Source organism: Sminthopsis crassicaudata, chromosome 6 (assembly GCF_048593235.1).
Source record: "Sminthopsis crassicaudata isolate SCR6 chromosome 6, ASM4859323v1, whole genome shotgun sequence".
NCBI classification, from domain to species: domain Eukaryota; kingdom Metazoa; phylum Chordata; class Mammalia; order Dasyuromorphia; family Dasyuridae; genus Sminthopsis; species Sminthopsis crassicaudata.
Window position 1 is genome coordinate 236,826,634 of NC_133622.1, and position 11,216 is coordinate 236,837,849.

The window sequence follows — 11,216 nt, forward strand, 5'->3', positions numbered from 1 at the left end:
CTTCTCTGAATTTTAATTTTGTAATGTATAGTATAATGACCTTGAGCAAGATGGTCTTTTTCAGCTCTTAATCTAGGATTGTCCTCTCAATCATTCAATAAACAAACATTTGTGATGTGTTTACCCTGTGCCTGTTATCATCTTGGAAGCTGAGACACAAAGACCAAAATTTACTTGGTTCATACATGTATGTGGAGAAGTAAATAGAAGATATAAAAATAAATACAGACATTGAAGGGGTCACTAAGACTGGAGAAATCAGGACCCTCTCTTCCCATTTTAGTGTTACAGTAAGAGCCTCCTCACCCATCTCTATCCCAATTTCATATAATGTCATAAAAGTGGCCAATTTCTTCCTATTCTAGGCTGTCTTACATGTAGAGGAAACAAAAAAACTCTAACTTGATATAGTTCACAAGACAATAGGAAGTCCTCACTTTCCAAAAGTATATATCTGGGTATCTGGGTATTCATATATATATATATATATCCACAAACTTATATATATATACATATATATATATGTATATATATATAAGTTTGTGGATCTGCTCAACCTAAGAATACAGATAAAAGGGGGGCACATGTATATTTATGTAGATACTTAATATATGTGAGACATATGACATGCAAATATCTTTTTTATTGAAAATCAGGTATAAAACCTGTAAGGAATGGAATCACAATGAGGAAGAAAACTCTTATGTTCCCTCCTTTTAACTTCTCATAGGTGATTCTTATCATCTTTCCATTCACCCCTTCTTCCTTCTCCCTTTTCTGAGGATCTTTTGGAAGCACTAGAGGTCTTTCCTAACTCTTTAAAAAGATCATTAGTTTACTAGGGAAGCTTCTTGGCTGTCCATCTCTTATGCCCATTTAATTTTTTTTGTCATTTAATATGTTAGGTACTTTTGTATCCCTTTTTTGGGTTAAATTTCTACCCAATTCTCTTTCCCTTCAGTTTTTGTAAAAAAAAAGTTATTTAAAATAAAGGAGTTATGAACAAATGAGGTCATAAAATATCAGACGAGTGAGATGCTGAAGAACAACAAAAGTAAGCTAATTGTTGTAACATGGTATAGCTAAATAACTTTCCAGAGAGGAGGGAGAGAACAAGATCTAGTGCTGGTCAGCTAACTCTACCTTCCACAGAGATCCCTAGCAATGTAGCACTAGAAATGGGAAATAACTCTGTATTCTAAACAAGTAATTGAAGCAGACATTCAACCTTTCCTATTATTTCTTTGGCAAAGTTCTCTCCTGAGGGAGCCAAGGAAGACCTCAGGGAATTTGATCTCCTGATCTTAGCTTCTGTGTTAGTGCATTTCATAAAGCTAGGGCACCTCAGAATTGCAATCATGCAGGTGACTTTCTGATGTCACACAAGGGGAAGAGCTGTGGCTTTGTCATCTGTACTTCTTTCCTCTTTCTAAGAGAAGGGACAAAAGGATTGGCCATGTAATCTTGAACCGGGTTCCAAATGATTCCTCTGCCATAGGACACCGTTTGGTTGTTTTCAGAGATCATGAAGTGTCTTGAGATTTGGTGTAGCTGAGTGAAAGCACATTATAAACTGTGATTCATTAATAACAATAGCAAAGTTGATGTCATGGGGAAGGTAAGAGGGTCTCGTGGAAAGGGTATTGAATGGAGAGACAGATTCTAGATGTCTGTTGACCATGAATATTTGGATGGTTTTGAGCAAGGCATTTCTTTCTGGGTCTCATTTATCCTCTTTGATCAAATGAAAAAGTTGCCCTGGATGATTGAATGTTTTGTATTATATGTCCCCTCCAGCACTGATTTCTACATTTAACATTTTAAGCTCCATTCCTCATTCTCTTTTGTGTGTTCTTCATCCAGTTCATTACCATTAATGATGGGTTTTTACCAAGGCTTTTTCGGCTTCTTCTTCTCATCTTCATTTATCCTATTTTATTTAGTGATTTCATCAATTCCAATCAGTTCATTAATCTCTATGCATTTGATTCCCATAACTACATATCTAGTCCTTTATGTCTCCTCTGACACCCTGTTTTACATCTTCGACCTCAGCTTAAATATCTCATACTGGATGTCCCAAAGACATCTGAAACTCTTCCCTTCTCCAGAACCAACCTCTGTTCTTCAATTTCATATTTCTTTTGAGGGCATCACCACCCTATATTCACTCAGACTTATAATTTAGGTGTCATCCTTAAGTTCTCACTGTGTTAAGAGCCATTGCTTCTATCTTTAAAACATCTCTCTTTCTCCTCTGACATGGTCACCCTCCCTGTGCAGACCTTCATGACATCATAATTACATTATGGTGTAATATTTTGTTAGGCTTTTCCTCCTTCGAGTATCTCCCTACTTCACTCCATATATTTAATGTTAGATTTTTCTCTACTTTTTCAGAGGATGATAATCAGATAAGTCATTACAGTGCCTCAGAATTAGCATCTCTACAGTCTGTCTATAAGCCCTAGATCTCTTCTGATCCTCTAGAGATCTCTGAATATAGCCTTGGGTGCTCCTCACCTTTGGAAGGGCATCTTGATTTTCACAGTATCTCAATGAAGTCCTACGTCTAAAGAAGACTCACTGACTCGTAGAGATTGAATGCTCCTTGGGCGGTCCAAAGGACTTTCAACTGAATTCCCAGGAATAAGAAAATAAGATCAAGTTTGTGTTGATTAAGTTTTCTAATGTTAGCTAATATCAGTTCATTTCTGTCTCAGAGGGAGAATGTGGGGGTTCTCAGATATTCATCTGAGATATACTTTGAAAGGTGTCTTGCTTTTATTCTTTTTTTTGAATCTGCCTGTGAACTCTCTGTGAATTTAAGGGTAAAAAAAGACTATCAAGCAAGAAATAGCCTTCCTAGCCACTGGCTCACTCTTAAATCCCACAGTCTGGCTCTGATGGAAAGGCATATTATGGAAATTGAGAAGTATCAGTTTGCATCTTTTAAAAAAGGAGAGAGAAAGAGAGAGAGAGAGAGAGAGAGAGAGAGAGAGAGAGAGAGAGAGAGAGAGAGAGAGAGAGAGAACCATTTTCTATTATGTGTTGATATTTAAGGTCAATACAGAAGTTATATATCCTGTTTTTGACACATATTGAAACCAATCACCTTATTTCACACAGAATAGTGCAAATTTGAAAAATGAAACTACTTTATGAGATCCATTGCTCCTAGTAATTGGGACCTATCTATGTTCAAGCCATAGCCATTGCTTGCTTGTTTCTATTTTTTTCTTTTGGTAAAGCTTTTCCCGGCTAACCTGGATTCATAGCTTTTCTGGTAGCATAATCTCATGTTGCTTTCCAAAAAGTTTGAATCAATCCAAAGCTGGGCCAACAACTGATTTGTTTTTTTATTCATGGCCAAACCAGCATTTAATTTGTTTATTTGTGTTACCTTTGGCATTTTAATGGGTGTAAGATGGAATTTCAAGGTCATTTTTATTTGCATATCTCTGATTATTAGAAAATTGAAAGATTTTTGTTGTTGTAATGGAAGATCAGTTTTCTTTTAAGTCAAGAATGGCCTTTCAGATCTTTGGACCTCTTGTTAAGTGGAGATGAACCTTCTTATTCTCATGCAACCAGGTTCTGGATCCAACTCTCACTCTCTCTCTGAGGAACCCATTATTTCAATTTTACTTTGAGCATTTCTACCTCAGAAATTGGCAAACTTCTACTACAAAATTCAACTACAAAGAATTACAAACTCAATTTATTGTTTTGTTGAGTCTCCAGGCTTTAGAAAGGGATTGGGGAAATGTTACTTATACAGATTAAACTTGAAAGTGAATCATATATTTTAGGGATCCAGTTGGATATTTTAGAATACCCAATTCATTAATGGTGTCAGTTCTTCAGGTAGAGTACTTTCTTCTCTAATTTAGAAGAGTTTTTGTTTTTCAAATGTTCAATAGCTTTGACTTGTAAGGTTAGTCATTCTTTAGATTCACTTAGAGATCTCATTCTTTAGATTCTTATTCCTAATAATTCTTGGCAAACAGAAGTCTCTTCATACATGCTCACTGACAGACTGAGAAATAAAATAGTGATGTTAATACTTGTAATTAGTAATGAGTTACTTGTAACTTTTAAGATTATTTTGAGCATTAAATAAGATAATACATGTAATATATTTTGCAAATCTTAAAGTTCTAAATAAAATCCATTTGAATAGTAACTATTATTTATTATTGAGTAGCTTTTCCATCTCAGTGGTCTCTTCATTTTCTTTGATCCTTGCCATGGTCTTTTAAAAACATACAGTACCCATGTTTTTCTCTTTTATTATTTCAGGATTTAAATTCAATTTGTTATATGACTATAACTTTTAAATTTCTGATCAGAACAAATATAATGAATTTGAATTCACTCTTCTCAGTTAACATTTTTGAAGTTCCTGACTTCAGATAATTTAAGAAACTTGCTATATTTTCTCTTTCCCTGCTAGAATATGAGTTCCTTAAGAGCAGGGACTGTGTTTGCTATTCTGTTCTCCATTTGTTATACTTGTTAAGGAAAGTGTCTTAATAATTACGGTGGCCTAATCTACATTTGTCTTATTTCAGGGCTACTGAGCTTCTTTAGCATTGATCTGACATGATTGGATTCCATGGCTGTGGCAAACAACGTGACCCAATTACTATTCACAGGACTCTTCCAGGATCCAGAAGCACAGAGAGTTTCTTTTGTGGTGTTTCTTCCTGTGTACATGGCCACAATGTTGGGCAACGGTCTCATCATCTTAACTGTCAATACCAGCAAGAGTCTGAACTCTCCTATGTATTTCTTCCTTAGCCACTTGTCCTTAGTGGAGATCTGTTACTCCTCTACTATTGTTCCTAAATTCATTTCTGGCTTATTGGTAGAGAATAAAACCATCTCTTTGGATGGCTGCATGACCCAGATCTTTTTCTTTCACTTCTTTGGAGTTGCTGAGATCCTCTTGCTCACAGTGATGGCCTATGACCGGTATGTAGCCATTTGTAAACCCCTGCACTACATGACCATCATGAGATGTCCTGTGTGTCAGATGCTGGTGTTTAGCTCCTGGTTAGGGGGCATGTTCCATTCTGTGATTCAGATCCTCATTACTGTCCAGTTGCCCTTCTGTGGTCCCCATGTGATCGACCATTATTTCTGTGACCTCCATCCCTTGTTCAAGCTTGCCTGTACTGACACTTTTGTGGAGGGGATCATTGTGTTTGCCAATAGTGGTTTATTCTCTGTGATTTCCTTTCTCTTTTTGATTTCTTCTTATGTTGTCATCTTGGTTCACTTGAGAAACCAGTCAGCAGAGGGGAGACGCAAGGCCCTGTCCACTTGTGCCTCCCACATCACTGTTGTCCTTTTATTCTTTGGTCCTGCCATTTTTCTCTACTTGCGGCCCTCTTCCACCTTCACTGAAGACAAACTTGTGTCCGTGTTCTACACGATGGTCACTCCAATGTTGAACCCCATTATTTATACCTTGAGAAATGCAGAAGTAAAGAATGCCATGAAGGGATTGTGGACCAAAAAAGTGAACTTGAGAGGGGAGTGAAAATGTATAGATAAAAATGAATTGTGACTTTGGCAAAAATGGTTATCTTGAATTTGATTTTGGAATGACTATAGAACAAGCAGAACCAAATTTGTGTAAAACATTCATCTGTGTCCTTATGAGCAGCTTGCGTGAAACTGGATATTATAATGTAGTCTTCGATTTTGAGTTGAAGCCTTTTCTTTTGGATGCTGAAAAAAAAACAGAACTACTTGTACAATTCAGGGTCATCCATGTTACCTCTCTCTTTTATATTTTGTCACTTTTAAATAATGACACTGGATGAGATGTTCTTTTCCAGCTCTAAATTTACAGATGTCCTCTTAATTACTCAACAAATTACTCAACATTTGTGATATGTCTGTTATGTGCGGGACATCATCCTGGAAACTGGAACACAGACAAAAATTCACTTGGTTCATACATATTATAGAGTAATAAATGGAAGATGTAAAAACAAATATAAGCATTTAAGGGGTCACTAACACTTGAGAAATAGAGTCCCCTCCTTCCTTTGTAATGCTGCAGTAAAAGCTTCCCTTTAACTTGTTAATGTCCAAATTGTATGCAATATCATAGAAAGAGGCCAATTTCCTCCTATTCTAAGCTGATCTTATATGTAGAAGAAAGAAAGAAATTCTAACTTGAAGTAGCTCAAGAGACAATCGGAAGTTTCCACCTTCCTTACAAAAGATGTACTTTGGTAATCTTTTTCTGACGTCTGGACTTCTATCAACAGTCTTTTAAAATATGTTTAAATTCTCCTTTTTATTTTGACCTTAATTATTAAACTTATTTCATTAGTAAAAGAAAAAGAAAAGAGGATTGTATAGGAAAATGTGGATTTCCGTTATGTAGAATTAATCTGCAATATATATATATATTTTTCATAACTGAAATTATATACAAACATATACACAAACTTCTCTTCTGGAGTAGATCATCTTCATAACCTGGTTCCATTCTATTCTACCCATTTCCTACCTTTCTGGAAATAATTTCTATAGGAAATATATTTCTATATTTAGTGAGGCTTGTCCTTGTATGGAATATATCCATTAGTGGGGCCACATTCTAAAATTTTCAAGCTTAGTAGGATCCATTTTCTACTGATATGTTCTATAAGAAAGAATTCACATGTCTCTCATTGACATGAGGCATTGGAGGTAGATTCTCACCTCACATAAGTGTTTATAAATCAGCCTTTAGGCTGCTGATTTGCCATCACTTTCAGTACAAAATCAGTTCATTTACTAATGTGGTCATACTTTTCATCTCTGAGGCTCTTTCTGATGTTGCTTTAATACATGTTATTATTAACCAGGTGCTCTATTCTGCTCATGCCTATCATGCCTTTGTCTTTCTATTAAATCTTGAATTTCCCCAAAGTAGATTTTAAAAATTCTGCTCCATTATTTACAGCAATGGGAAGTTGTTTCAGTGCATCCTGGATATTAATGATATTCATGACCCAGTGTGCTTTGAGAAGTGGACATAGTGGGCACAATGGATTTGTGGTCAAAATTTCTGGATTTTGCCACTTGCACTTGTGTGATGTTCATCAGGTCATTTAACCATCCTAAATCTTAGTTTCATTATGAACAAAATTTAAGAGTTGGACTGAATGATCATAATTATAAATTATGAAAATGAAATTATAAATTATTTTTCCCCTTTAAGGCATAATTACATGAGAGGCACCCTTCTTCTGTTTGTGATTCTAACTGGAAGCAACCTCAAGACTTTGAGTAAGCCTGCCTATTTGGGTTCAGATGTTCATGTGGGTTAGAATAAAAATGAAAGAAACATGGTGTATTTTCTTCTAGGCCCATGGAAAATGCTCAAAATGGTGAGCAGCAGAAAATATAACCTCTAGCCCTTACATAGTGATTTAAAATTTGCAAGGCACTTTACCTATGTTATCTCATTTGATTCCCCAAATAAACCTCTGAAGTAAATACTATTTTCAGATTATTATGGATTATTAAAGTTTTTTTTTACAGATAAGGAAAGTAAGCCTGAGAGAAGTGACTTGGCCAGGTTCATAGAGTTTGTTTAAGGCAGGATTCGAACTCAGGTTTTCCAGACTTTAGGTTGAATACTCCATTTTGAACTGGCCATTTTGTTCAAATGCCAATTGTATGCTTGTCAAAAAGACTGTTGAATGGAGAATTCACACAGGACAAGCATTCACTTGTTGGCCAGAAGAAACACTGCAAGGATACTCTCAAGGTCTTTCTTAAGAACTTTAGAATTGATTATATGACATGGGAGTCACTGGCACAGGACCACCCTGCATGGTTGTGCCCTCATCAGAGAAAGTGCTGTCTGAGCAAAGTATAATTGAATTAGATCAGAAGAAATACAAGATGCACAAAGTTAGAACGTCCACCCCAAATACTCATAGGGACTATTTGTGCCCAACCTGTGGTAGAGCATTCTGAGCTCCTACTGAACTAATCAGCTACAGCTGCAAACATTGTGATTCAAATGCAACATAGTGATGCCAAGAATGAAGGACAATTACCTACCAACCAACCAACCAACCAACCAACAAAATAACCAACTAACCAACACTCCATCTATTTCACTAGTTAGATATTTCAGGAAAACATTGAGAACTGAAAACCAGAGGATAGTAGTTTGTGAATTATCCTTGATCTAACCCATTATCTAGTGTTGAAAATTAGAGGGTCATATCTGTGTTTCTGACTATTGACTCAACTCTTATGGATACAGAGATAATAAGACCAACAGAGTAAAGGAGAGGTTTTAAATTGAAGGCATGGCTTTTAAATACAAAAGTTTTACTAGAGTCCCTGAGAAAGCTTGCTATTTTTCAGGTTTCCATATTTTTTTTCTGAGCTTTGAAAGGACTACTTTTTGTTTTCTTTTACCTATAAATAGACTTTAATTCTGGAGTCTTTGGAACTTGTTTACAAGAAGAGTAGGGATAATACAATGAATAGCACCACCTAACAAATTCACAGTTTCTCTGTTGGTTAGTGGTATTACACATCCCTGAGGGGTGGAGATATATATACACACATACATGATGTAGCCTTTTGTGTCATACCTCTAACACAAGAGTAATAATTACATTCTATGATATACATAGAATGCTCTATTGGACTTAAATTTTTTTATTATTACATATTTTTATTGATATCTTTTGTCTTTCTCTTCCCATTATTTGTCAATATTTCTCAGCTAACTCACATAGAGAACCATTATCTCCCAAGATAAATAAAGAATAAAAAAGAAAGAGGAAAAAGTCAGATGAACAAAATTAAACAGCACACCAATCAAGTCTCATAGTACATGCAATAGGTTGTCCCCTTTATCCCTGTAAAACAGAGAGAAAGGTGCCTTTTCCTGACTCTTCTTCAGAGTTAAATTTTATCATTACACACACAGAGGATTTATTTTAAAGTTGTTTTACATAATTGAATATATCACATTTCAGGTTCTTATTTCTCTTTTCATCAGTCTTCCTGTTATTTATTTGACTTTTCAAAACTTTTATACATAATTCATGATCTTCATAATAAAAAGGTATGTGTATATATGTACATGTATGTGTATGTGCATTTTTTCAGATGAAGAAAGGGGATTTAGGGAGGATAAGTGATGTGCTTAACTCCATACATAAAATAAATTAGATGAACACCCTTCTTATTATACATTATTGGGACCAGGATATTCAGGAAAGCAAACACTAGTCTGAGCAGCACTTCATATTCATGTAGATGTAGATAATATGGGAGAGGGACAGCCTTAGAGTCAGGAATATGGGATTTCAAGCTTCATCTCTGATACATACTGACTTTGTGACTTGAAGAGAATCAATTAAAATTTCAAATACACTGTTGGAGGAGGTAGTCATATCAATCATGCTTTTCATTGAAGGAAGCACGGGTCCAGTCCAAAATAGAAACAATGAAAATAACAGAAAGAAATTCTAACCAAAAATGAAATGCTGAGGAAGAAACTGTGATGGAAACATTAAAGAGGAAGGTTCTTTGTATTAAGAACAGATAATTTATTTAAAGCTTTTCTAGAATATTACTGTTGGGAACATTTATGTAGTGCCCTGGACACCCATTTCTTCCCATTCTGATTCAGGATAAGGTAATTCCATGGGGCCCACATCACTCCCTTCATTTCTCATTTTTCTTCAGTGTCCTGACCCACAATTTCCTCATGGCATTCTTCACTTCAGAATTTCTTAAGGAGTAGATAATTGGGTTCAAGAGAGGAGTGATCACTGTGTAGAATACGGCTACCATTTTGTCAACAGAAAGTGTGGTGGAGGGCCGCATATAGATGAAGATGCAGGGCCCAAAGAGTAAGACAACCACAGTAATGTGTGAGGCACAGGTGGAGAGAGCCTTTTGGCGTCCCTCCTTGCTGTGCCCTCTCAGGTGTACCAAGATGACAGCATAAGAGGTAAGGAGAACCCCAAAACTAATCAGTGAAAGGCTCCCACCATTAACCACAATGAGCTGACCTATGAAGTAAGTGTCAGTGCAGGCAAGTTCCAGCAGAGGGAGTAGGTCACAGAAATAGTGGTCAATCACATTGGGGCCACAGAAGGGTAAACGGAACATGAGGAGAATTTGGGCAATTGAGTGGAGGAAGCCACCCATCCAGGACACCCCCAACAAGAGCCCACACATCTGCTTGCTCATAATTGTCATATAGTGTAGAGGTTTACATATGGCCACGCACCTGTCATAGGCCATTATTGTCAGTAGGAAGATTTCAATACCACCAAAGAAATGCATAAAGAATAGCTGTGTGATACAGCCCTCTAGGGAGATGGTTTTCTTTTTAACAAGTAAATCCACAATGAGTTTGGGAGATGTAGTGGAAGAATAGCAGATCTCCACAAAGGAGAGATGACTGAGGAAGAAATACATAGGAGAGCCAAGGCTTTTGCTGCATTTGATAGTTAACACTATGAGAGAATTCCCCAACACTACAGCAGTATACATGAGCAGAAACACCACAAAGAAAACTCTCTGAACTTCTTGTTTGGAAGAGAATCCTAGAAAAATGAATTCTGTCACATTGCTGGTTGGCAGCATGATTGCTAGTCAAAGGGTCAAGAATTCTTTGAAATCTATAAATCAATAGCCAAAGTCTTAAATCAGAATGGTGGCCAAAGGCAGAACCGCCTATTATTCATAGAATGGTCAACAGGGTAACTGCAAGGGCCGATTTATCAGGTGATAATTAAAAATCAAATTACTGTAAGGATCATTAACAATATAGGATCTGAGGGAGTACAGTTTTCGGATGTAAAAGCACTCTCATCATTGAGATAGGGATTAGTCAGGAAGATCCTTGAGAATGAGAAATGAAGAGGAATCAGCCAGGGCTGTAGAACTTGGGAGACTTATTCAGTGTACCCCAATTTATGACTTTAAACTCTCCTGCTCCTTTTGCTGGAACTGCTGTTCTTGGGTAGGCCACAAAGCATGGGGAATTTGCTAGGAGAGGATCCTGTGAAATGGTGCAAAAGAAGAAATCCAGTCTTTGAAATTAGTTGTGTCATTGTCACAGCAACATAGCATTTGTAAGGCACCTTAAAGATCATCTCATTTAATCCCTTATTTTATAATCAAAAAAACCAAGGCTCAGGGAGTTCAATTTAGCAAGTATT

General features: G+C 36.3%; 2 protein-coding genes across 2 annotated transcripts; one reads left to right on the forward strand and one right to left on the reverse strand.

The window, feature by feature from the left end:
* The first annotated feature begins 2,417 nt into the window (after positions 1-2,417).
* Positions 2,418-5,548, forward strand: LOC141546517 (olfactory receptor 4B1-like). Its single transcript, XM_074274404.1, has 2 exons — positions 2,418-2,667; positions 4,575-5,548. Exon 2 carries the CDS (start codon positions 4,619-4,621, stop codon positions 5,546-5,548), a length of 930 nt encoding a protein of 309 aa, XP_074130505.1. The 5' UTR covers positions 2,418-2,667; positions 4,575-4,618.
* Positions 5,549-9,708: 4,160 nt separating this feature from the next.
* LOC141546478 (olfactory receptor 4X2-like) lies at positions 9,709-10,638 on the reverse strand. The gene has a single exon (XM_074274321.1). It carries the CDS (start codon positions 10,636-10,638, stop codon positions 9,709-9,711), a length of 930 nt encoding a protein of 309 aa, XP_074130422.1.
* Positions 10,639-11,216: the final 578 nt, after the last annotated feature.